This window comes from Planococcus citri, chromosome 5 (assembly GCF_950023065.1).
Source record: "Planococcus citri chromosome 5, ihPlaCitr1.1, whole genome shotgun sequence".
Lineage (NCBI taxonomy): Eukaryota > Metazoa > Arthropoda > Insecta > Hemiptera > Pseudococcidae > Planococcus > Planococcus citri.
In genome coordinates, this window is record NC_088681.1 from 46,071,864 (window position 1) to 46,099,554 (window position 27,691).

At 34.7% G+C, this 27,691-nt stretch overlaps 1 protein-coding gene across 2 annotated transcripts; it reads left to right on the forward strand.

The window, feature by feature from the left end:
- On the forward strand, positions 1–26,924 carry Atg13 (Autophagy-related 13). Of its 2 annotated transcripts, XM_065366509.1 has the most exons (7): positions 1–295; positions 362–669; positions 1,334–1,576; positions 1,660–1,999; positions 15,119–15,305; positions 18,574–19,000; positions 25,075–26,924. In XM_065366509.1, exons 3-7 carry the CDS (start codon positions 1,424–1,426, stop codon positions 25,462–25,464), a joined length of 1,497 nt encoding a protein of 498 aa, XP_065222581.1. In that variant the 5' UTR covers positions 1–295; positions 362–669; positions 1,334–1,423; the 3' UTR covers positions 25,465–26,924. The 2 variants fall into 2 exon arrangements, with proteins under 2 accessions (XP_065222581.1, XP_065222580.1); XM_065366508.1 differs by lacking the exon at positions 1–295 and having other exon boundaries at positions 325–669.
- Positions 26,925–27,691: the final 767 nt, after the last annotated feature.

Below are 27,691 nucleotides of genomic sequence, written 5' to 3' on the forward strand. Positions count from 1 at the left end.
TTTGATTAAAATATCATCCACAAGGATCACTTCTCCAGTTTCCAGTATTTCCAGCGTATTCGGTCCAGCGGAAGAGTAAGCATCGCACATCATACAAGGAACGCCTTCGCAATCGCGCGCTTTTTTACATCATATTCACACAACTGTGTCTGCTTCGTCTGCGAAGTAAATGCTCGAAGCTCATTACGTTACATTGGAACTCGCAAGCTCTACACCGTACACTCCTTGTTGAATAGTGTAACACAGCTTCAGACCACCACCTACTTTGGGAATTTTACGCGTTGGTATTGGATTGGTTAGTATACGTAATAATAATTAGATTGCCTGTATATTCGTCGAGCTTACAATTCAAGTGTTTCAGGAATTTCTCGAACCGTTATTCTGAGAATGTAGTCGTTGATGACGGAGTGGCGGACGTCGTTTAGTGGATTTCGTTTCGTTGTATGTGCGCTCGAAACCTTGAATAATCTTATAGCTATTTCGCGTATCATATCACATTCGACTTAAATGTAGTGTGCAATAATTTTTCTAACGTAAGTTGCGTTAATGGTGAATAAAATCATCGTCGCGATAGACCCAATGTTCGAATATTCGTTTGTGAAAGTGAATATGTGCTCGATGTGTATACGAATTTGTGTTATCATGGGTGTAAACGACAATATGATGAAGGTAAAAACTTGATAATTGTTTTCTGTGGTACATAACACCCAGAGTATTGCGAGATATTATGAAGAAAAAGCATGAATTTCACGACACGAGTTTCTTTTCTTCTCATGGGTTTTTAAAAGATGTGAGATGAACAAACCAAGCATGGCGTTGAGTCACGTAGTCGCGGAAATGTCGACAGATGAGTTTTTATCAGAGCGTAGGATTATTATTATAGTTTGTTTGGTGCTGCTGAGTTACAATATGCACCAGTATGCATTTGAAAACAATATACGTTTAGCTCCAATTAGCGAGACGAATGTACATTGTTTGATTGCTAAAGTTGCATACGCTTATTGCTGTTTAATTAGTAACCTTCTAATCGTTATGGTGTGTGATAAAAAGTTGTCCATGTGCCCTATCAATGACGTCAATTGTATGGTAGTGTTTTTCTCTACGTGTATGGTTATTTTTATATATTCAAAGCTCGGTTCGAGTTACCAAAAATTCTGAGTACTCGGTAGTAAAACGATCCCAAATCGATATGACAAGCTTTGTTAATGAGTTTGGTAATTTTGGCGGGTAATCGACGAACTGACCTTTATCATGTTATAGATGAAATACGTTTTGATTTAATTTACTAACTACCAGATCGTATCGATTAATTATTTGATTATTCTGTTTACAGGCTAACATGTTGTGTTCGAAGCATTGTTTGCGGGGTTTTTGTTAACCGTACTTTTGAGTATTGATCGTGATCGTGCTGGTGGTTTCAATCATGACTTCGGATATATTAACCGTACATGATCGAACGGAGTTGATCAAATTGCTGAAAACGTTGATTTTGAAATCTGCGTACGTAATCGTAGGTTCGCGAGATGGTATCAAAACGAACACAAAATGTAATCCTGATACTTCTGGATATGGCACTGTAAGTATTCTCCAATAAGATTTCGTCGAAGCTTTAAAAAGCTCTTCGAAGTAAATTTACTCATATTCTGTTTCGTTTTTCAGTTCAACGTGGCCGTTCGTGAGATAGCAGAAGTAGAACGAGATGTGAAGAAAGTAATGGGATCGTTTCAAAGTGACCGATGGTCGATGTGTGTCGAAGTATATCTTAAAACCGTCGACGGTGACATGATGACATTAGAAACGTGGAACATATCACTAGCTTCCGATTACTTCGATAATTCTACCTCGTACGTCGTCTATAACCGATTGGGTATCCTGTTGAGATCCTTATTAGCGATCACTCGAGTAGTACCAGCGTACAGGTACTCTCGTAGACAGAGTCCCGATTCGTACAATATTGGATACAGAATTTACCCCGGTGAACCGCAGTACAACTCGTTGGGTAAGTTGAGAACTCAGTCAAATATACGTAAATAATATTTAAAACGCTTCTGTTTCGTTTATATTTGAAATGGAGCGATAATCTAACTTAATTTTGGCGCGATAATTTAACCCAATAGGAAACCTTCCGGCAGCACTTGCCTCTGCCTGGTATGAGATAACCGAGCAGTCGATTCGTGCTATACTTGTCTTGTCATTTATTTTAAACGTTAGACAGCAGGGTTAATTTATGGTCGAGATGATTTCTTAAAAAAAGATATCGTTTATCAGCTCTTAGGATCATTTATGCCGCGATTGATCAGATTATGTACGGTTCAAAGTATAATTTGCGACGTACTACTCGTACTGTCGAGACTAGACACATATTGCATACTCATTCGTAAAAATCATGATTCATTCGGAAAAATGCAAGTGTGCATTATGATGTAGGTACTTATTCGTACGAGTATAATTATGATTATTATCTCTCAAGTTTTTCAATTTAATTTGTCCGTGAAGTGAGTCGAAAATGAAGAGCTGTGTGAGCTGTGTTCCGATGGCAGGAATTTATTGATTGGGTAGAGAATAGAGAATTTCTTATTTTTTGCTTTGTAAGGTGTGGTGATTTTGTTATGTGGGGTCAGATTTTTTGTTGAGATTCTCTTTTGACCTGAATTTGATCGAGAGTCGTGTTTTTTATCTCCTATTATTCGATGTTTTTGAGAAGATCGTGTCCATTTTTTGCACGTTCTGTTGTGATAAATTGGATAAAAATCTTTTCGTTTCCATATTCTGAGCAATATTTTAAAAATTGGGGGTTCTAAGATGAGCAAAATGATGGCTTAAATATTGTTATTAGCTGATTGTTAACTCAGATGAATTTTGAAAGTTCGAGAATTTTTTAATCAATAATTTGAAAACTGGGGAAAATGTGAATTTTTTCTAAATCCAACGAGTTTAGTTTTTCTCCCTTCTTTTTCACTGTGAACAAATGGGATTGCGATTGGTCAGATGAGGGAGCAAGAGAATGAGAGGGATGATGCTATGACTTCAGAAAAAGGCTTGAAAGATCAAAAAATGTATGTTCTAATACCTATGAAACGACTATTTTGAAAAATGTTGAACTTGACTTACCCCTCCCTCCTCTCTCTCTTATAAACTTAGCCTCCTGTGTGTTTCAAGGTGAAGGAAAACGAAAATGAAAAATGGAATAATTAATGTTAATAGCTTCTAAAGTTTTTTCAGATTGTTCGTTTTAATTATTTCCCAAAAAAAATCTATGCATTTGCATTGGCTCATTACGTGGTTATTTTCATTATCAGTTCACATTCTCATTTCCCTTCCAAATAATGTTGACCTCCCTCCCCCCTCTATACTGAACCCCATAAAGTAAAATAATATCTAAATGAAAAACGAATTTAAAGAATTTTGTCAAAAAATTTCCGTATCCGTGCCAGAATTATTTCAAGCTTTAAAATAACTCCATTTTCGAAAAAAAAATCCTGGTTCCCGAGCAATATGTTGGTCAATTTGTGTGGACGAAAAAAGAATATTAAAAATTAATACATGAAGGGTGGGAAAAAATTTCAAAGCATTTTTTGTCACGGAAAAAAATAATTGAGCGAACCAGAAGATGATTTTTTGGAGGAGGGGGAGGGGGGATTTCAAAGTATTTTCACGTAGAAACAACAAATTTTTAGATTTTTATCTGTAAATCTTCTGCTGTTTCCCACATTTTTGAGAGCTTTGTAGAAGGAGGGGGGACCTAGAGTGTTTTATTTTATTATTATCATTTTTTTATTTTATTTTATTTTTTTTTTGAATGGAGAGTCATTGAGAAGAATTTTGACGCATGAATTGATAATTTTTTATTGCAAATTTTGATTACTTTTTTAAAATTACATACTTATTTTAAATTTTAGAAGGTGTTGAGCACCATTTACTCAATCAACAACCTCATTAGATGAAATCACTCTTCAAAATTAAAAAAAAATAAAACTGGTTCAAGTACAGGCAAACACCCAAATATTGACTGAAAGTTCGAAGTAAAAATGATCCAAATACTACCTATTCCATTTTTTGAGAAAATATATTTATTGTTGGTACTCATTTCAAATCTTTGTTGAAGTATAACGTCTTGAATTTCATGTATTATTTCCCTGATTTGTTTTTTTTGGGGAGGGGGGGGAATAGTTGACAGTTGATTACATTTAGGACAAAACGAAATCCAAATTTCTTTTTTTGAACGGTTCAAAATGACATGAAGTGTAATGAAATTTCACGAAAGTCGTGTTAAATGCGAGTGAAAATTATTTTTTTGCGCGATAAGAAAAAAATGCGAGAAAATTTACTGTTGTAAAATTGACCTAAAATGATTACAAATGACGTAAACAAAAACACATAATGGTTTAGAATTTATAGGTACCTACCAAAAAAGTCAGTTTTTTATTCATTTTGTTTTTTTCAAATTACACAACAATTTTTTATTGCATTTTAAACTGCATTTTGTGATAGTTTCGAAGCTAATTTAACTCAAAAAATCAAATATGATTTGAATCACGATTCACTGCAGTTAGGGGTTGAGATTTAAATTAAGGCTCATTTATAATGGTAATAGAAATTCATGAAAAAAATAAATGAAAAAGTTGAATCTGTGATTTTCAATAGTACCATTTATAATGGTAATTGAAATTCTCCTATTAAAAACCATAGATTTAACTTTTTCATTTGAAGAGTGATATTCCAAAACTCGCTTTGTCCATTTTTATCGAAGTGCGTTTTTCAGCGGTACCTGGTAGATGAAGTATTAACTCACATTCCTACATCATCAACTTACCAAAATGAGGTGTTAAACTCGTCTAAGTAGCCAATTCACTAAAAATTAAAAAAAAAAAAAAATAATGTTCCAAAACGCGCTTTGTCCATTTTTATTGACATTTTTTTCAGCAGTATTTAGTGAATGGAGTGTATACCTACACTCCTACATCATAAATCCACCCAAATAAAGTGCTAAACTCGCCTAAAAAGCCAATTTACCCGTTTAAAGGGAAACTGTTTTTCCTCTTTCCTGAAAAGTTGTGAAAATGGACAAAGCGAGTTTTGGAATATCACTCTTCATTTATTTTTTTTTTTTTTGTGAATTTCTATTACCATTAGATATAAATGAGCCTTTAATTTTTCCATTCAATAGAAGTAATTCGAAATAGAACAATTCAAGACACCCTCCCCTCTGCTCTTCCTTCCTTTTTTGAAAAATTCGTAATTTTTTTGTCATACTCTAGATCGTTGCCATTTTCTGATCAATTTTAAAGTAGTTGTTGAAACTGAAAAAAAAACTATACAATTCACCCCTCCCCTTCCATTTTAAAGCCAAAAAAATATTTAATTTTTTTACATACATTATAGATCTTTTTTATGGGGGGGGGGGGGGGGTATTGGAGAATGGTATTTGTGTCACAAAAAAAATAAATATGCTGACTGTTTGTTGGAAATTTGAACCAAAATTTCAACTTTCGGACCAAGTTATTCGTTACATGATTCGCATTGCTCGAAATTAGGCTCCTAATTCGACGAAGTGATCGTTTTCGATTGTGGTTTTGTCCGTTTCGTCTGTGATTTGTGATTATGGCCTCTTCTACAGTATTTTTCCATTATTGTCTTAATGTTGTGAAATCTGTTGAAAAGTTTTTGAAAATCGTCAATTTTTTGGCCAGATTTTCTTCTTGAAAAATAAATCATATGAGTTTTTGCTGCTTGTGTCGAAAGAATGCATCTAGAATGCCTATTTAGAACCACGAATGAGTCACGATTTAGTTTCAAAGACTTGAGTATCCGTTTTGTGTATTTTTGAGAAATACTACTTATGCCTCCGCTTAAATAAATGCCTCTGGATAATACATAAATTTGAAAGCTAATCTTTAGCATTAAATATCCCGTTAAATTCGGTTTTGAAAACCCAGTACGTTATAATGATTGATTAATGATCATTCGGGGAATTCTTTCTGAGGTTATTGTGCACGCCTCACGCCTGTCTGTGCAGTGTAATTGTATTCATTCGCGAATAATCTCGCGTTCGTTCATTACTATTCATTGGTATTTCGGCAAAACGACTGTCAAGTGTCAACTCGATGGGAACGGTTTGTGTTTTTGCTGCATTGTTTTTCAACTCATTAGAGAAAAGTCTGCTTATTCTCAAAGAAACTCGATATAGCTAGATATAAGAATTTAAACACGAGTTGAGAATTTTATACCCACGAATAGGAAAAGGAAATACTACACAACACGACACGTGAAAATATCAAACGAGAAGACGAGACCGAGAAACGTCGAGTCAGCGAATTTTTCATTTGTCGTATGTGTCTTTTTTACTGCAAGTATACAAACAAGGAAACTATTTAGGTCTTGCCTTCTTCTCCTCATGTACTCGTCGAGTACCGCGATCAATTTAATTATTAATGGAACACGTTCGTATATGCGAGTAATATTCGTATATCCGCAACCGCAATATACGGGAATTTGTTTACGTCGAATATGACGATTGTAGGCTCAGGGCTGTAGAGGGGTAGAGGGCAATGTCAAGCAGCTATGCTACAATGACCGCGTGGAATTCTATACGAATCCATTGCCTATCATGTGTGTATGGTGTCACGTAGTGTTTATAAAGTCTTTACACGGTCAAAAGTGTATTATAAATTGGTGTATATGGTTTTCCATCCCCCTTCCCCTCCCTCTCGATGTTAGTTTCGACTTACCCTTTCGTCCTCTTTTTTGTATTTCTTTTGCTGCTTTCTTGGAACGTATATGTGATGTAGGTAGTAGTATAGCTTGCTAGATAGGTAGGTAGGTAAGCAAATGTGTACGTGAACGCGAACTCGTAATACGATGGAACAATTAAGCAAATTAGATTTGGTTGGCGTTGATGATGTTGTTGTTGTTATTGTTGTAATTTTCATTCTCGTTTCGATTATACAACTTTACTTGCATATTGTATATGTAGTATGTCGGCCTGCTTATAAATAATTTTCAATTTATAATTTATAATTCTCGAAATTATTATTCGACTATAGGTATACTATAACGCTGCAGCGGTAATTGTTAATTATTAGGGTCGATGCGGGGGTAAGAGAGGCTGAGAAGCGAGCTATAGCCGGGGCAAGTTCTAATTACATGCTTAATTAAGCGTAAGCCGATTACGTATTCCCACGAAATGGCCTTATAATAGAAACCAGCGAAGGGTGAGAGGTTTTGTGCGGTATGGTGATCGACGTGGGTGCTATTTTCGGCATTGCGAGTCGAGTCTCGTGTTGGGAAATTATCGTATATACTTAGTAAGAGTATTAAAGTTCAAGTACAGGGTGACCGGAAAGTCATGCAACCCAATTTTTTTTTTAAAATAAAAAATACGTTTTTGAACAGGCCTTTTCAATTGCGTTGTTATTAATAGTAGAAGGGTACTCCCCCAAGTAATTAAAGTTTCACCCCCCATTCAAATTGCATAGCGAACATTTTGCAGGGGCAGACCAGGCATACTTGAATAATGAGTACCAAGCAGACAATTAGCATAGGTGTAAGAAAGGTTGCCTACGTCGGATTATTTTAAGGTGGCTTATGCAACGCTACACGATGGTCTTCACCAGATGATGCACCTACCGCCATTCGCTGATCGTTATTTAATTTTCCAGGAAAAAAAACTTTAAAAATTTTTTGGTGAAAAATCAAAAATTTTTACTTATTACTAAAAATGTTGTGGAAGAATCATTACAAGGGAACAAGTTTATTAGCTGCGAATCACTTGGAGTCTCTGCTATGCAACGACTGCCATTTCATTTCTTTTTGGCTGTTGATATTTTTTTAAGGAACCAATTTTTTGGTTGCTGGAATTTCCAGTCACCCTGTATATAGTCGACTCGTATGGCAGGCAGATCGAATCCGTGTCTTATAAATAGAACGATTCGATTCTCGAACATATGCAAAAATATGTTAAGCGGAAGGAAATCGGTGCTGTTTGAAAGGCGATGAAAGAAAAACCGATGTAAATGATCACTTTCGTTTGTTTGCTTAACCCTTCCCTTTGGTGGCCTGGAAATAGAATGATACGATGGATGGAATTTGGAAACTTTTGTTGTATTACATATTTAGAAATTAGTGCACGAGATCGATAAGAATTTAATTCATACAGGAAGTATAGGGTCAACTTATGATCACCTAGTTTTGATTTTCTGCAGTGTGGAATTTTATGCCTGGCTAGAAAAAAAAAGTCGTGGAGCCTTTCATCCCTAAATATAGAAACTGACCTGCATCAAATCTTCGGGGAAATTAACTACGATATTGTGCTAATGTGGTTTAATCGAATAACAAAAGCATATACGGGTTTGGATTTGAAATAGAAATAGTCATCACCCTTCTTTAGCCAATTTTGTCCAATAATAATTATACGGGTGGTCACGAGGGATCTGTTTTTGAATGTGTTTTATTCGAATTGGTGCTCTGCCTACTGCCTGATGTTTTGTAATATGATTGCCTCATTTTTTTCTATTTCTGTCTGTCTTTTTTTTTATTTTAAAAGTGTTCCCAAAATATTGACTTAATTGTGCAGTTGATCATTATTGTTTGAAAACCTTGATACTCGAACATAATCTTCAGTTGAAAGAAATTGATAATGCTCCTCTCCCTTTCCCCGCCCATCTTGCCTGCAGAGAAAATTGTACTGAATATCGTCAAAACGATGAAAATGTAGTGAAAATGTCTCAAAATCTGGCGAGGAAAATTGATGAAATACCATCAAAATTGTGCTCAAAAGTTCGAATTATTTTGCAAATAGTGAAAAAGTAATTGAAAAAATGCAAATATTTCACTAACGTTGAAAACATTGGCTAAAATATCGAATAGATTCCTACATTAATAGAAAATTGACTAAATCGATACACGAGTAAAAAAGGCTAGAAATTGTAAAAAAAAAAAAAAAAAAAAAAAATGGTTTGTATGAATAAAAAAATGATGGAAAATTATCCTAATTTTTTTCCTGGTTCTTTCGTCTGAATTTTGTACATTTTTCTTCAACCATTGTTCGTGTAATTCGATCATACAGATCATTGTTTTTTTTTTTTTTTTTTATCTCGATTCACACCAATTCCGCAGAGGTGTGGAACGTTCGTTCTACTCCTTTTCATCTTTTTTTTCCTGTTTTTGTTTCCAATCCGTTGCGTTTCTATACGCTCAACAGCAGCGTCAAGGTCATACCAATGCCTATACCTCTTTGGTGTGTGGGTAATTCCGCTCATATTCGGTGTAACTGACCTGGGGCAATTTTCTTTATGTAATCGTATGCCCACTGTCCATACAACAATACAGGATATCATAATAAATAGTGAAATGTGATGACCTGATGGCGATTTTGTCATCGGTTGTGATTCATGAAAGGGGGTTTCAAAAATGAATTTCTGCTCTAACCTCCCGTTACCATGACTTGGCTTGTCCTTTGGATAAAATATCATCGAGTCGTCTTGGAAATATCCTCATTTCCCATCTTTATACGAAAAGGCTCGTCCTTGTTTTTGTTTTCTTGATCGCTGACTATACTTGTTTAACCTTTTCAGTTTATCTTGCCACCTTTGATGAAAAACAAAACCAACACTTTCCATTTCTATGCGAATAATTAATGCAGCTATTATCAGTGTTGCGAAGTTGAATTTGCAAATAAAACAAGAGAGATATTTGTAGAATGATGGAGAAAGGTCGAGTGTACTCTACATATATGTAAATGGGTCGTGATAGGATGTGTTATCGCTGTTATCGGCGTATCAAAATAGGAAATTTAATGCTTCATGGTGTATTTTTTGCCAAAGAAAAATGGTGATGAGAGATGAAAGGAGGTATAATTTTATCACCGGACGGACGTGCTGTTATTTATTCTTTTATCGCGCCCACCTTCGCTATATGATGAAGTAAACAACTTTGGAGAGACGAAAGCACACGAAAGCGGGATGCGATAATAAATGAGCTTGAAGTTCGAAAAATTGTGTGGTGATTTTTGTTGAGTAGTTTGAAGCTGAAAAATAGTGAGAGTGAAAATTCACGAGAATGTGGTATTTCCCTCTTCATTTTATTGAAGAATTTCTTCGATAAATTTTTCCAGAATTATTTTAAATTGAGGATTTTTGGAGTTTTTGATGTTTGATTTGAGTGTCGAGTCAAGGAAGAAACACCTTGAGATTTTTATTTCATTCTTTTTTCCACTTTTCATTTGAGCATTTTTCGTATTGATTTTTGCATTTCTCATGTTTTTCTTTGAGCACCTATGTTAAATGTCTTGAAAATTACAGAAATGGTTGATGAATAGTGTAAGAATTACTATGAAATTACTCGAGATAACTGAACTTATCGCTAATGTAAATATTTGCATAGCGATTCCTAAAATTAACTGTAATTTGAGTTTTTGGTGATTTGTTTCGCATGTGTTGGGCTAAAATAAATATTTTTGCATAGTTCAAGCGTTCAAAGAGCATATTTCATCACATTGCACTTAGTATTTAGACATGTTTGGCTTGTTTTGATTCTGGTTTTTAGTTGAACTTTTCATTTGGAAAAAAAAATTCTCACTGTGTGTGAAATAATTTTATTCTGCAGTTGAAATTTTTTAAATAGGTAAAAACATGTTGTTGAGGAAGATTTTATCCATGTCGCTATACGAAATCTTTTTCTTAAATTTTTTTTTTCAGACATTGATTAGGTATATGTACCATACTTATATCGATTCAAACGTGACTAATTTTGGCCAATTTTAGCTAATTTTAGCTATTTTTATTTGATTTTTCATCTTCTTACGCCAGAGAAATATCTTCAATACGATTTGATTGATTCGGTACAATTATTGTGTGCTCAACAGATCTTTTTCATGTAGGCCAATTATTTCTGTAGTTAAAATTGGATCAATATCGTTCGATTCATTAAATTGGGATCATTATTGATTCATGAAGTTATTTGATGTTTTTGAAGATAAAATGCATTAAATAAATTTTATTTTGATCAAATTATAAGCAAAAGATATTTGAAATGTTATTTATTTTGATAATGTTTACTAAAAATAGATAATTAGATGATTTTTTTTTTTATCGATTAAGATTTTTTTGGCTGAAGAAGAACGACATTGGTCGTTTATGAAAACTACAAGGTCGCACATTTGACTGAAATCAACAGCCTCTTTTTTTTTGAAAAATTTTCAACTGTTTATTTTTGTCGATTTTTTGGATGCTAAAGTACCAAGCACACCTTTAATTTTCAAATTTTATTGGTACACAGCTAATTGAACTAGGTAGTAGGTTTTTACATCGAAATTAAAGGAAGAAAAGATTGAACAGAATCTTTTTTTTTTTTTATGTAAGATTGTTCATACAATTAGGTATTTGAATAGAAAGCAAATTTTGAAAAGTTGTAGAATTGAAAAATAACTTTCTGGCAGAATTGAAAAAAATTGCATAATTTAGCAAATTGATTAAACTTTGCAGACGTGAGAAAAATATTAAGCATTTTCTCGATGTTAGGTTAACCTGTCACTATCTGGATATAAAATTGAGGATGCTGGAAAATAATTTAAAATCCCAAAAAGTCCTTTGAAAAGACGTTCCTAAAAAAAAAAATAAGCAAGAAGGAAAAAGATTTTGATGCAGCATTTTAAAAAATTTTTAGATTTCTGCTTTTACAAAAAAAAAATTGACTTGAAAAGCTCAAGTTTTTACATCATTACATAATACATATTTAAAAGATGTTTTAATAACAGTAATGCTTTGTTAGATTTCATTAAATTTTTAAAAAAAATTGAACTTTCTATTAACCTACTCAACTTTTAAATTTTTTCAAGTTGTTTTTTTTTCAATGTAAAAAGAAAATGGAAATTTGAAATGAGAGGGGTGTTTAAAATTTTTTTGGAAATTTTGGTGGCAAATTTTTTGTAAAAATTATCACATGAAATTTGCTAAAAATGAGCTGATTTTTCTCGTGAAAAGAGCTATAAGGAACGTCGCAGAATTGATCCTTTTTCAACAAATATTTTCTTTATAATTTTCATGACTTTCTAGCATCGCCCTCTCCCCCCACCACCCATCATTCGGATGTTTCATCTTTTTTCGAAAAAGTTGGCAAAAAACTTTTCAGAATGAAAGGTAGATAATATTATTTTCTGGTGCGTATTTTTAGATCGAATTAAATACCATAAATTACGTATTTTTAGTATTTTCATTTAGTTTTCGTTTGGTAAAAATTATTAAAATTTTCAGTTTCAGTTTTCAAGTGCATGTTGTATAATTTGGAGAAAATGAAATATTTGAATTACAAAATCCTAGAATTATTGGAAATTTGTCAAGGGGCAAATGAAAAATTTCCCACAACGTCTATTATTAGTGGTGAGAGGTTCCCCGAGGCGAACGGTTATTTTATACTTGGCAAGAAAATTCATTTCTTGACAAATTTTCGAAACCAGGTGTTTATTATTTCGTTCTCTAATGAAGATTTTGGGGATTTTCGAGAACTCGAGCTTCAGTCGAGCTTTTCGTTGTGCATTACGAGTAACTTTTAATTTCTTCTGCAATTAAAAGTCTTTCTGGTTTACTCTGACTCGATGTAGCAGATTGATTGTGACGTTAATCCTCACCAATGTCGTCGATGGTTTTCCCTGAAAATAACCAACTGCCAATACGTGAGCCTGAGGAATGAAATTGAAAGAAGGTCGTGCCTGTGTTCAGTTTATTTTATCTATGTTTAATGCTTGTACTACGAGTATCTTCTACATGGCAAAAAATATAGAGATGTTTTCCGAGAAGAAATTACTTCTGAAAAAAAAAATCTACATGATAGATACTGGTCAGCGAGGAGAGACATTGTGAAATTCCCTAGTGTGTACGTGTGGTACTCGGTGACGAAGATGAAAATCCTCAAAAACAACTAATTATCATCACCCTGCCTCTCAGCATCTCGTCCATCTAGTATTTTGTCGTGTTTACAACAACGTGCTCATCTCTCTTCTCTTCTCTTCGTCTGAAAATTACTTTTATCCTCTCGTGTCACTCTCTTAATCTGTTGAAAAAGTGGCATCTGTGCCAAAAAAATATGTGTGAAGTTTTTTTTTCATGTTATCAATAAAGGAAAAATAAAAATTGCCCCTTCTGTCCCTTTACCATCTACTGACCGGGTCTGTCTGGTTCTGGTATCCAAAGCAAATAATATAAGTGAGCTCGTATACAAGTTCACTCGATTCACACACATCACCTTACGTGTGTAAATATACGTTATGCTATGTACATACGAGCATATATTTTGGAAATGTCAAGGACGTTGTCACGACGCCACTATGGTAAAAACAAACCAATCTGTTACTCGTCTTCCATCATTATCTACGTCATTAAAACTCCTCCTGCTCCTTTCCATCCATCGTTTATGGACTGTAGTCGCGTCGAGTTTGTGTTTTTCTCCTTATTGATTACTTCTCTTTTCCCTGGGGTTTACTTTTGTCCGAGTTTCGCTCGACTGAGGTATTTTTTCGGAGAAGAAATAGCGTAAGATATGGTTGATTTTATTGTATTGTGTTGTGGTATGCTATTGTGTGAGGTTTGGGTCAATGTGAAGGGACCCTGCGTGAGTTTAAAGATGTTAATGAATGTGTTTGTTATCAATGAATGGCGTTCTGTGGAAAAAATGTGACGTTGGCTGTGGATGGGATGGCTGCTGGGTTACCCTGTTTGTTTTTTTCGTGGTGATTGGTGAGCTGAAGAATGTCTGGAATGATCTGTGTGCATGTCTGATGAAATATTTTTGTATGGTTCGAGCATCTGTTGATAAAGGGTGCTTGAGAGATTATATGGGGCGGTTTAGTGAGTCGTCATGTGGAAAGATTTTTTTTTTTAATTTCAGAACTGACTTGACTCGTGTGTGAAGACAAATTTTGTTACATTTTTTTGACCTTTTGGTTCATCGAAATTTTTTTCTGCTCAAAATTTGAGAAAGGAATATTGAAAATTTTGAGGGTTTGCTTGAATTTGGATTGGCTGTTGAATGTCTCTTCGAACAAGTTTCTCTGCTTCAAAGTTGGGCTCCTGCGTGGAGCTCATTTAACACTTGAAAGTTGACTTAAACTTAAGTCCCGTAATCGTTGACATGGCGGCTGACAGCCGCCATGTCTACAACTACGGGGGAATTTTTTCAAAAAAATCCAGGCTGGCGGCTGTCAGCCGCCATGTCAACGATTACGTGTTAAATAATTCATCATTCCCTCACCAAAAAAATGAAAATAAAAAAAATTAACAGTTGACAATTCTGCTTGGAAAATGTCTATGTCCCACATCTATTTCGAGGGCAGGTTCTGCAACCACATTATCATCATACATATGTATGATCAAGGTCAAGACCTACATTTTTTTCTCTTCCTAACCGCTCCAGGAAGCTTGAATTCAAAGATGTTGTGCAATTAATTCTGCCTGTATAATATTTGGGATTTCAATTTTTTCCATTGCTCAGCTTTCTGTATTTTCTCCTTCCATTCTTCTTTTGAAAATTGAATCAAATAAGATTTTAGTCTGTGGTTTGGCTTACTCCCAATCATTTCAATTTGTTTTTGTGCCTGTAATTCTTCCTGAAACAGGAAGAGAAAATCATAATGAATTGATTGGCGCGTATGTCGAACTGATTGTGATGTGAATTTATTTGAATGATGACATTGATTAGACGATTTTGTATTTTCATTTATTTTTGTAAGAAGTAGGTAGTGACACGTTTCATTCATTATTAGAAAAAAATAAACTACCAACCGTCTAAAATTTTTCCCTTTTTCTGTATTCCTTCTCGAGACTGCGTATTGTTTGGAAATACTTAGGATTCAGATGAATTAATCTGTCATCTTAGCTGTAATATAATTAGACCATTAATTAGGTATTGTACGTATAATGGGTTGAAAACCAGTGGAAGAGGGAAAAAATGGAGAGTATTGAGAAAAAAATCTCGTCACCTGAGACATTCAAGGTTTTTCCTGGTGTATTATTCATATAAGCATGAAATAGACTTCGTTTTTTTTTTTTCAATTAATTGAAGTGTAATAATTACTGTAAAGATTTTCATATTTTTAATTCGAATTTCGTTATTTTTTTTATGTCTACAGGTGAAAAATGCCAACAGTTGAAAGTGGGCACTGTGACGACACCGATGGGTACCGTGAACTTGGTGGTGCATTATCGTACAGTGATGACGATATCGCCTCAGCCATCCGGAATAGATACGTCCATTATGGTAAAAAGTGATCATTTTCGACCGGATTTGAGTCCTAAACATAATCGCAATCAAACCAGGTAATTAAACGAAAATTTAAATAGTTCGTTTACCGGTTTTCCTCCCCTCTTCGAAAATGCAACATTATAATAAGAATGTGCGAGAAGAGAGAAATGGAAAATTTTATTATGAGGTTGTTTTTTCAAATATTGCCCAATTCTTGGTAATTTGGTCGTACTGGAGGGAGGTTATCTGTTCGTTGATTTTATTAGTCACGGTCCATTTGTTGAAATTCAACATCATCTAATGCAAAGGATGTGAAAATTCTTCGCTTATCTAACAAACGATGCAATTATCGCGGTATTCGTATTGACGTATGTGTTGCTAATCAAATTCTCTAACCGTGTGTTATCAATAGAAATGAGCTCATTTATTTTAGCTTATGTATTGCGATCTGAAGCAGAAGCTAAATGATGGCTGGGAAAAAGTCATGCTTATCGATTAAGTATAAATGACTGTTTCCTCGAAGCAATCGAATTACGTGTTCTTAATGGTACATATATTGAACTATATCGAGGAGGTTTTTTCTTGAGTAAAATTGGATGTTGGATTTTATATGTGTATCTGACGTGAGAGCACGTGGAATCGATTCTGATTATTGATCATGATCAAGACTATAATGGTATTAGTTTTTCTGAGAAGTATGCAATATTTTCGAGAAGGAGGACTCAAGTGAGATTAGATGTGTGATGGACTGACTTGGTGTTGGGTTTCGTATTTTCATGTTTGGTGTAAAGTTGAGATAAATCGTGTCTATTAATGTGAATTGAGGTGTAAATCAATCCGAGTTTTTAAACGATTAAGTTGAAAAAATTTTGAAAAAAAAACTCGAAAATAATCTTTTTAAACAATTTTTGAATTGGTTGAAAATTTTTCAGTTTTTAAAAAAAATTCACGTAGGTAATACATACCTTATAGATAAAAAAATCGATGAATTTTTTATTGCTAAAAAGTTGTGATTATGATGCTGAAATTTCATTACCTACAAGACTGCTCAAAATTTTCAAATCGTCATCAGTCGATGAAAAATCATTTGAAAAATTGAAAATGAGCTTTTCATCTCAATTTGTAAAAATTGGAAAATTAACGGTGAAAAATATTCTCTCTTCCTCTCTCTCCCCTGCCCTGAAATAATTTTTCTGGGGGTCCAAAATGCCCGAGAAAAATTTCTCATCCTTTGGGCTTGGTTTTGTTTATTGATAAGCAAAGCTCTCAAAGGCCTATTTGACTATCCTGACCTTTTGTGCCTTTTCTATGCCAGATTCGTTATCAAATTGATTTTCAACTTTGATGTCTTCGTATCGATTGAAATTTTAAACTATATTTTGAAGCCTATTTACTTTTCTTAGTAAATTACACAAAACGAAATTTAAAAAAAAAATGATAGGAAATGATCTGGCATGTTTTTCAGAGGACTTGGAAAATCATGAAATTTGTTTTTTTCAACTTGAAAAATTTTATCTACAGTCAAGGTATTTATTCTCTGGAGAACTTGGATAGTCAGAAAAAATCAGAGAATTTCGCCCTCCTGGAAATGTAGTCAAAATGTCACAAAAAAATTCAAAATTTTCACTCCAAAATCAGAAAATTTTATAAAATTACCTACCCATTTATGATCAAAAAATATTCTTCTTATTTAACTTCGAATTTTACTTCATTTTTTCCCCGTAAACTTTCGTAACAAAAACTGATGGTAATTGAACCCTTGCCCCCCCCCCCACTCACGTTAAATACTGTATCTATTAAATCGAACTTCCATCACTCATGTCTTTGAAAAAGTTCGTGGATTGATTGATAACGTTTTTAAAAAATTGATGACCCCCCCCCCCACCCCATTTGAGCGTAGGTCTATTTCTGTTTGTTCCCAAAAATGCTCATCAGCATATCATCTATCTAATCGAAAAATCCGAGAAATATTTTGAGCTTTGTCAGTATAACAACCCAATAGTTATGAAAATTGTTCAAAGATTTTTTCAAAAAAAAAAAAATCTATTTATAATTTTTTGATTTTTTTTGATAGTAAGTACTACAATCAAAAATCATTGAATTCTTTCATTTTTTTTTTTAAGAAAATGGGGAGTTATGCATGAAAAATTCCTGGTTTTTTTTTCAAATTTCGATAAATTTTACCATTTTTCTTCGTCTTTTTGTCAGTAGTTTAGTACACAAAAATTTAATTTTTTAGAAATGTTTTTTTTTTTGGTCCCTCAGGAGAGGAAGGTCCAAGGGGGTAATAATTAATCAAAATGAAAACTGTACTCGTACTTACTTGAATTATTCAAATTCTAGATTATTTTTTTGAACGAATATTTTGCTCGATTTCGGTTGAAAATCAGCTCACGTTTATCGACCCTCTGTCCATAAAATCATTGCAATCATCCCACCAAATTTTTTGCTGCCCTCGTAAAAGTGTTTCGAGTCGACCAAATCCAGTGGGACTGTGAGTGATAAGGATCCACTCTGGCTCTGAAAAAAATCCCCTTTGTACATAATTCGTTGATTTATTTGTATCAATAAACTCTTATTTATTTTTAAAGTATTCTACATTGGTCCCAAGTGATGTGAATTCATCATCTTAGTTCTAAATTTCAGAAACTAAGTACACTAGGCGTAATTTTGATTCGAATTATTGTCTCAAAAAAAAATTTGAGGTTATTGGGCCATTAAATAAAGTTATTCCAAATTCAACAATGTTCTTAAAGTATTCATCTTAGGCAAAGATGCCTTTTCAATTATAATACCAGTCCCAAAATTATCCGCATTAAGCAATACAGTGGCCTTAATAATGACCTTGGATGTTTCATGTGTCATTGCGATCTTGATATTGACCCCGAAATATTTGAAAGTACCTACTATAGTTTCTGGTATTACGATGAAAGTAATAATCATCTCGAGTTTGGAACCATCGAACACAAGATAGATACTTACTCGAAATTTAGAACACAACGAGTAGATTGGTTGGAACCGTCTCCCTTTCCCCTCTTAATGAAAAACAAAAGAATTTTGGTGATAAAGATATGGAAAAGATTTTGACTAGATTTTTCAAAAATGATAACACTATCATCACTATCAGTGGATGAATGAGTTCGGGGACTCATAATTGTGCTGTGTCGTTCCATCTGCTCGCACCCCCCTCCCTCTTCCCTGACTTTATGGCCTCATCTCTTTTGCTGTGCCTTAATTCTCCCATCTTCCGACTCTTCAAATTCAGATTTTCTGTAACCTTGTCCCTAGTTATATGTATGCAAATCTCATCTAATCACGTCGTGTTTACTTCGATGATTTCAGCGATGAAAACAACACCTCGTTGAGCGACGAATCCAGCTACAAAGTCGGCGCATTCGTCGAGTCGAGACGAGAATCACTAATACCGTTGGATTCGGATCAACTTCTACCCGACGTACCCTTTGGCAGTCTGTTGAATAACAACCGAACGATAGCGGCTTCTCCGCCGCCTACAGCCACAGCAGCTCCAGTGACGCAGCATCCCACGAACGAAGATCGAGATGCAACGACCACGATCACCGCAGCTGCTCCGAATACCGGAGGAGGTGTGAATACGAACGTCGGCGTCGACGAAAATGAACTAAGCAACAGATTGAAAGCGATCGAGACCAATGATAAAGAGGATCCGAATGCTAATAACGTCGTCAGCACCCCAGTAGCCAAATCTACGACGTCGTATAACGACGATTTCATCGTCGTCGATCTTGTGGTGAGTTATGGTTTTCATTTTCAGGCTTTTCTGCGAGCTTTTAAGACCCGCAGCAACATTAGGTAGTCGGTACACGTGTATTTTTCAACGTTATCATCATCGTCGAGTCGAGCTAGTAAACTCGCCATTATCTGCTACCGAATACAATGTGAGAACAACTTCAAGGTGAAATGAGGAAAGTTTTCGCTGTCAGAAGGGGCAGAAGAGGGTATTTGATGCGTCGAGTTTTTCGAAAAATTTATAACCCATCTTGTTAACTAAGGCGGCGCCACTGTCGCGATAATGAAATCGTTATTTTTAAATTAATAATTCGAATTTAAAAAGCGTTATCATCGGTGTAACTAAATGGTGTAATCGATAAGTTCAAAGTTATCGCTTTTCGTGCTTTGTTTTTTTTTTCTTTTCTTCTCCGATAGTAGCTAATATGGGGACTGTACGATGGGAACGGTGAGAGGAGGGAGGAAAAGCGAACTTTTGTTGAAAGCTTTTTTTGTCCTTGGAGGAAAGTTATAATAATATTACGCCAAAATACGACGACGTGTTTACGGTTACGCTCGATCGCCGGGTAGATTTCCATTATAGGATATGAAATGCCTGATACCCAACTAGGCCTCTCAGCGAGTACATTTCCATTACCAGGTGCGAGTTTGTTGTTCTCGAAGAAAGGCCAAGAGCCGAAAGGTTTGTTTCTGACAGAGAGGTAAAAGGTAGAAGAGAGGGAAGAGCGAGAGAAAAGATGGTATAATATGAGCCTGTGGTGAAATAGTAAATACGAGTATTACGTGTGTTTAACTTGACGATCGAAATCTGGCCATTGATAAGCTGCCATGAGAAAGTTGACTCCACGCGATACGAGTACGTCGAAATTTACAGTAACTGCTTAGAGAGTTGTTTTTACCGTACCATTATGGCTAAGTAAACCTATGGCCAAAGTACTTATTGCAAATGATGTGCTGATGTTGCTGCTGCTGTTGTTGTTGTAGCCGGTAGAAGAGGTTTATTTATTTATATTTTTTCTGAAGTGGATGAAAAAAAAAAGATGATCGATGAATGGCTGGATTTTGTTATTATTTCGAGGTGTGATTCGAAATGGTCAAATCGCACGTCTCGAACGTGAAGTACCTACTGTGTATTTGTATATTCGGTTTTATCTTACGTAAAGAGTGTATTGTGTGATATGATAAGGTAGCGTGAAGTGTGAGGGCAGTTTGCATACTTAGCTTATTACAGAGGTAGTGTACTTCGCTCATTATGGCATGGTTTATGCTTATGCGGCGATAATGAGATGGAATTTATTTACGATGAGCTAATGAAATTAAAATAACTTCGTTCGAAGAACATACTGGTATAAGAAAGAGGTAATTGAAAAAAGCTGAGCCCCGCACCGTGGTTATTTTCCATTCGAATTCGATTGTATTTATACTAGTATAGTGTACGAGTATGCTTGTGTGAATATATTACACGTTGTAGTCATCAGCTGTGAGATTTTTCAGTCTGCATTGTATGTAAAATTAATACCTAAGCATCGCCGTAATATTGTGGTTTGGAAAAATGGTCGTTGACGGTTTTTGTTCGTGGAAAATTGCTATTAGTATTTTCTTCGCAGCTGGCGCGAGTAATTAGTGAATTATGATCGGGCATTTAAAATCTGAAATGAATGCTAGAATTTATCATTTACTCGTATAAGAAAAAAATTCCAGGATTAGAATACGTCGTCATGGCGCATAAATTACCATTTTTACAGTAATTACTAATTACAGATGAGAAATGATGGCTTAGTGCTGTATTCAGTTGATTTGCAGTGTGCTGTAGCATTAAGGTGACCTTTTTTTTATTGTTGCAAAATGAAAGTTGTTAGGAAAAATACCAGAATTAATTATCGTCGGTTGGAAATTATCGAATTACGGTAATTACTGAAAAATATCAGTTTTTGGTTTTATTCTTACGAGTTCCATTTTTACAACGAATTCGACTTTTAGTCTCAGTTTGAGGAATGTGATTTTTTTGCACCTGAATGCCCATCTAAAATATCCAACTGTTTGTTATGAAAATAATTGAACGGAATGGAATATGGGAATCATTGAGGTGGAAGAAATGGATTTGGTAGTTTTCATTCAATTTTTGTGGATAATTGTTGAGCGAATTGTTGCAATCGTATTCTATTATTTCAGTGAATAATTTCTTTATAGAGAGAAAATTTTTTTCAGGAAGTTTGAAAAAGTTGAAAACAAGGTTGTAAACATTTTTGTACGTAGGAGAGCTGTTATCTTGACTACTCGTATTTTTGTGAATTCTTCTGACTGAACTTATTTGATTCTTTTCTTGAAACTTCAACCAATTTCTTCTGAAGAAATTGTGTCTGTATATTTTAATTTTTGTTTTACTTCATCAAGTTGTTTCTGCAAGTCTTTCTTCTCCAGTCAGGGGCTATTAACCCTTTGGGGGCTCTGTAGGTTTCCATTTTGAGGAAAGAAATTGCTTTAAAGAATGCAAATAGGATACCCTGTTCAATTGGCTAAATCACAAAAAGTTGAGCTTTAAAAGAAAAATATTATTTTGGAAAATGAAAGTTTTGAAAAAGCTAAAATTCTGCATGATTTTTTCATAAGAATTTTCCCTCGAGTTTGTGTGATTTTATTGTTTAAAAAGTCGGGATTTCTCCTTGAGTATTTCGGTTCGATGGATTTTTGTGAATTTTTTAAATTTTTTTCTTCGTCGATTTGGTGAGTTTTCTTTTGAATTTTTGTAGATTTTTCTCTATTGTGAGGGGTATGATTTTTTTTTTTTTTTGAATTATCGCGAGTTCTCTTTTTTCAAGTTTTTCGGTGATTTTCTCGAAGTTTCCATTTTTTTTCTCTTTTTAAATTTTGGCGAAGTTTTCCCAGTTTTTACAGACTTTTTTAACTTTGAATTTTCACGATTCTATAGTTTTTTGCCTAAATTTTGACTGCATGTTTTTTATTTCAACAAGTTTTTTGAGTTTTGTGCTTTAAAAAAAAAAAACAAGTGATTTTTTTGCTCACATTTTTGTTAAAGTGTGATTTTTTTCTTCCAAAAATCATGGTTTCCTGATTTTTTTCGAGAAGGGAGGGAAGCTTCTTCAAGATAATTTGAACAATATTTTTTTTCATGTTCGAATTATAATTTTTCTCTGTTGAATCCTCTTCATTTTTGCCAGAAATCTTTCGATGATTTTTCTCAAAAATTTTTCGATTTACATATTTCCGAATTTATACCTGCCTAATTTTAATTCTCGTAATTTTTCTGTTCTGAAATTCTTAATGATTGTTGCTGAACTGAATTTTCAAGAGTTTTCTATTTTCATCATTTCTATAAATTTTGTTTGTTTTGAATTTTATTGATTGGTTTTTCTGCCTAAATTTTTGTTCTTAATTTCGGCGAACCCTTCTTCTTGAATTTTCAAGATTTTTCGTAAAATTTTATCCTCATTTAGCCTCAATTTTTATTATTTTTTTTCTGCTTAAATATTTTGTCAAATTTCCCTGTTTATAGATTTTTTTCAAGTTTTTGAGAGTTTTTTTGGACTTTGAGACTTGATGGTTTTATTTAGAATTTTTTTTGAGAATTTTTGTGAGGTTTTCGCAATTTTGTCGTTGAATGTCGTGAGTTTTTTTTTCAATTTTTGCAATGTTTTTTTTCCAAATTTTAGTACATACTTTCTACCTTAATTTTTTCGGTAGAGGTTTCGAATTTTTATTCTGGAATCCTCGTGATTTTTTTTCAACTTCTTAAATTTTGACAAAACTCTGTTTTTTGGTTCATTTTGAATTTCGCTATTGAGTTTTATTCTTAGGGGCTTATGATTTTGATTTATTAAAAGAAGATCACGAAGAGGCTTTTCAATATTATTTTTTGACTATTTTTTTTCTCTCCAGATCTTCATCTTTGCTCTGCTTCCTGTTTTAGTTATTTTCTCTCAATTTCAATAATTTTTTCCATTTTTTTTTTTGAATCGTGTCAATTTTTGACAGTTTCGATGGAGGATTTTTGTTTTTTTTGAAGCAAAGTGTATTTTTTTTTTTTTTTTTTTTTTTTTTTGAAACTCGAAATTTCCCAAAATTTCATCAAATGGAGATGGAAAGCCGATATTCATTCCTCAAACTAATTTCGGTACGCCACGAAGTCGACTGCGTGGTTTCAAATGGTTTTGAAGCTTCCAGCTACTTTTTGAAATTTTAATTTTTCAAAAAACGCCATACAACCTTTCAAAAAATCACTGGAGGCTCCAAAACGACTTTAAACCCACCAGCAGTTGACTTCGTAGCGTATTGAAATTAGTTTACAGAGTGAATTTCGGCTTTCCATCTCTATTTGATGAAATTTTGGGAAAGTTCAAGTTTCAAAAATCTACTGGAGGCTCCAGTAATTTTCAAAAATTCGCTGGTGTCTCCAGAACGACTTGAAATCCACCTGCAATCGACTTCGTGGCGTATCGAAATTAGTTTGCGGAATAAATATCGGCTTTCCATCTCCATTTGATGAAATTTCGAGTTTCAAAAATCTGCTGGAGGCTCCAGTTATTTTCAAATAGTCGCTGGAGGCTCCAGAACGAGTTGAAATCTACCTGCAGTCGACTTTGTAACGTATTGAAATTAATTCGCAGAATGAATTTCGGATTTCCATCTCCATTTGATGAAATTTCGAGTTTCAAAAATCTGCTGGAGGCTCCAGAACTGCTCAAAACGGGTTGAAACAGTTTCCAATCGATTTGGTGTGTCGAAAATAGGGTATATCCCAAATTTCAGCTTTCTTGGTCAATTTGATAAAATTTTCAAAAATTCACCAATAATCGAAAAGCGCACTTGAGCACTTGAAATTTTGACAGGTGACATTTTTGCCTGATCTTTCGATCTACCTTTGTACGGTTTAAAAAATTTCGTGCAAGTCCCATGTTGGAACTCAAAATCTGCGGTTTTGGCAGACCTGTCAATCAAAATGGCCGCCATTTTGTAAGTAAGGCCCCCCTTTTTTTTTGAGGACAAGGGCTTGAAATGTTACTTAGAACTCTCCTGTTAAGAAAAAAGTTGTCCTGGAGGATCGACCGGGGGGGGGCTGCAATAGATCCTTGTGCGGGCTCCCCGACCAACATAAAATATACTTTGCTCTCATTTCTTAAAATTTTGGTAACTTTTTTTCATATTTTGGGTCACTTTTTTGCTATTTTTCAGTCACTAGTCTACAGTCACTATAAAAATTAAATAGTTGATTTCATGCCTGCTGGACTAGTAATTTTCTGAGTACGGATTGCCTAACAATGGGATTTTTCCCCCAATATTCGCAATAATTCATTCCAACAGTCTTTTATTCTGAGATGGTAATCTTGGTAAATATCGGTAATTGACGGTATTTGTTGGTAATTTTTGGTTATTTTCTGTCCGCTGTCTTGTTGAATGCAATTCCTCTCGAATATTGGTTGGCGTTACATTATTCGGGATGCGATCTGTGTGGGTGGTTGAATTAACCTGGAAAAATGAATTCCTATGATCGATGAGCTCAGACATCCAGCGTTGGCGAAAATTTAAATTTGGTGGACTCGGGATGCGATGAATCATTGTATCAGCCAGCCACCATTTTATCTGTGTGAGTGTTTTAAGTAGGCGTATAGAGAAGAGTGAACAATGAACGTGTATGCATATTGATAATGGCTCGACGACGACAACGACAACGGCAACGGCGCGACGTACTAGCTCAATGATGTTAATGACCGTTTAAACGGCGCGTAATTTTATCCGCTTGCTCGGCTCATAGGTCGGTCGCTTTCGTTATAGACAGTAAATAGAGTGAGAAAAATTGCTGACGATGGCGACCACAACTAACTACGACGATGACGATAATAATTGCAGTAAAAATATATATATTAATATCGCCTGCAAATTTAATATTAATACTGGTTCGCGACTGTCATGCGTCATGAACGCCTATAGGTCGTGTGATTGGGTTTCCCTCGAGAGGCAGTTCTCTCTGCTGTAGCTCTATATAGTGTTATTTTACTCGTATTTAGCACATCGCATTGCTATAATTGAATACTAATACGTATTGTGACATTTTTGCAGAAACCGCCATTCGCCGAATCGACCGGAAACATCGAGCTGGGCACGTTTTACCAAGAATGGAAATCGGCGCCGCCTTTGCAAACGTGTCCGACCGATCCGAAAGTTATAGATCAGGTTGGCGACTTGACGTCACAGCTGGCTACGTACGAAACCAGTCTAAAGGAATTCGACAGCGTGGTGACGTCGTTATGCAACGGCGGCGCCGACTGCGACGAAGACGAAGAAGAAGACGACGACGACGAAGCGAATCGTACCCTTACACCGGCCACTTTTGTAACGTCATCGCCAAAGGCCGTAACGACCGTGACGACCGTTCCGGTCACCAGCGAAACGAGCAGACCTAGACGATTCAGCGAAAATGCAACCACACCGCAGCATTTCGTGTTTTGAGAGATGAGAGAATTTCCCAAACAGAAAAAAAAGGCCTACAGCCTGCGCCTGGTTTTGTCTTAAAGTCGAAAATTTATCAGAGTTCGAATTCGCTTCGATAGTGTATATTTTTTCGTATGTTTTGGTTACCTGTGTTTTATTTTCTTATATTTTTGTTCGTTTTGTGTGTGTTAGATTCGCATGTCGCGTTACTTTCCGGGCACCCGGTCGGCGATCGGGTCAGAAAGAGCGTGTAATCGAAAGCCTAAAATAGACGATTAGAATGGGGCCGGAATTCGTTCAACGACGAGGACGGATTTTCGGATTTTTCGGCGGAAAAATATTGAAAAAAGACTGATTTTGAAGTATTTTTTAAATTATTTACACTGTCCCTTTTCTTCCTTCTTCCAAACGATGAAAGTACGTATGTATTTGGAGAAAACGAATCGAGTGTGGTAGGAAAATTGGTAGGGAACTCCCAAGTCGACATCTGGATCACGTGATACGGACTTGGGATCGTCATCGTCGTACTATAAATTTGCGAAAATTTTTATACTCGATTATAGGAAATTTTTCAATATCAAGAACGAGTGATTTTTTTCCTTATTTTTGGTACTGTATTTTGTAATAATATAGGCAATTTTTACGGGTATTTTTTTACATTTATGCTGGTCGCTTAGGTCGCGAGATGTTAATTTTTTTTCTATTTATCCAGTTTATTTCTTTTTTTTTTGTTTTAGTCGTTATTTTATGTGTACTATTTTTTTTTATTTGCTGCGTTGCGTTTCATCTTATTTTTTTTCTAAGACGTTTGGCCAAAGAGTTGGTGGTGAGCTTTTGATTTATTTTTTTAAATCGATGTTGCGAACGCTTACGAAGCTGTGTAGACGATGAAGTGGTGTTAGAGAAAGCGGAATTGAGTGAGTTTTGATTTTCGAGCATGCGTATTGAAATGTAAAGCAGTAGCCAGTTTAGTTCTGTGATACTTGATAATTTGATAATAAAACGAATTTTTTTTTTTTTGTAAAACGATGAATTTTAATAATGAAAAAAATGCGGAAATAATCGACGAGAAAGTGTTTTTTTTTTTAAATTTTATTTCAAATTAAAAATGGAAGATGAATTAATTGTTACGTATCGATGTTTTTACTTTTTAATTTTTTTCTCTCCTTTTTTCGTTCATTCGTATTTTGTTTATTTTTATCATAAATGTATAAGTTGTACTACGCGTTAATTTATTATCGAAAAAAAGGTACAGTGTGCCTTTTTTGACGATCGATCGTTCCTAAAGAGATGTAAATTTTTTGTACTCGAATGGACACGTGTCATCATTTCATATGCGGCTTCGCAGCGCTTTCATTATCATTGGAATTATTTTGTGAATATCCGCCTGATACTTGTACTTGAAAATGTGTTTTTTTTTTCTCTATCTCTTCTTTCTCTGTTATTTATTAATATACGATTTCGTAATATTAAAACAAGGTGTTCGTTGTTTGTATGTGTACTTTGGGAGTGGTCGAAACGAGGTAGTGGGTTTGTGGGCTCCTCGAGGCTTGGTTATATCGGCTACGAACATACGTGATGGTGTTTTATGACGATTTACATACTCAATATGAATCATTTTATGTAGGTGATTGATTAATATGGTAATTAAATAAATGAGGATGGTTATTCAGGTCGATTAGAAATGGTCGAGTGGCGTTTGTAGACCATTTTCACCGATAAAGAAATGGTTTTCTCGATGATTCAGTTGGAATTGCTCCATTTGAAGTGATAATATTCGATTATGGTGCAAATAACTATCGCCTTGGGTTTCCCGTTTCAAGAACCCCTCACTTTGAATTCTAGTTCGACCGATTTGGCTTCAAAATTGATGAAAATGTCGAAATCTGAATTCTTTCTTCCCTAAGCCTCACTTCCATCGAAAAATGGATGCCAAATTTAGTTAGAATCTACGACATCGATAACCTAACAATTGATTGGTTCAATTTCAAATTCTCCCCTACACCAGCCCAGCCTCACCTACCCTAATCGAAAAATGGATGCCAAACTTGGAATCTACGACATGGAGATGGTGTCTCTGTACAGCCCAATGCTGTTGTTAATATAGTTGCCTATAGGATTATTTGCAGGCGTAGAGTTGAGCCACTTTCTATTTTCTCGTCTTTTTATTTACATAACAGCCAAGTGCCCATTGGTAACTTGTTAATATAGTTGCCCATACGAAAATTTGCTGGCAGTAGTTAAT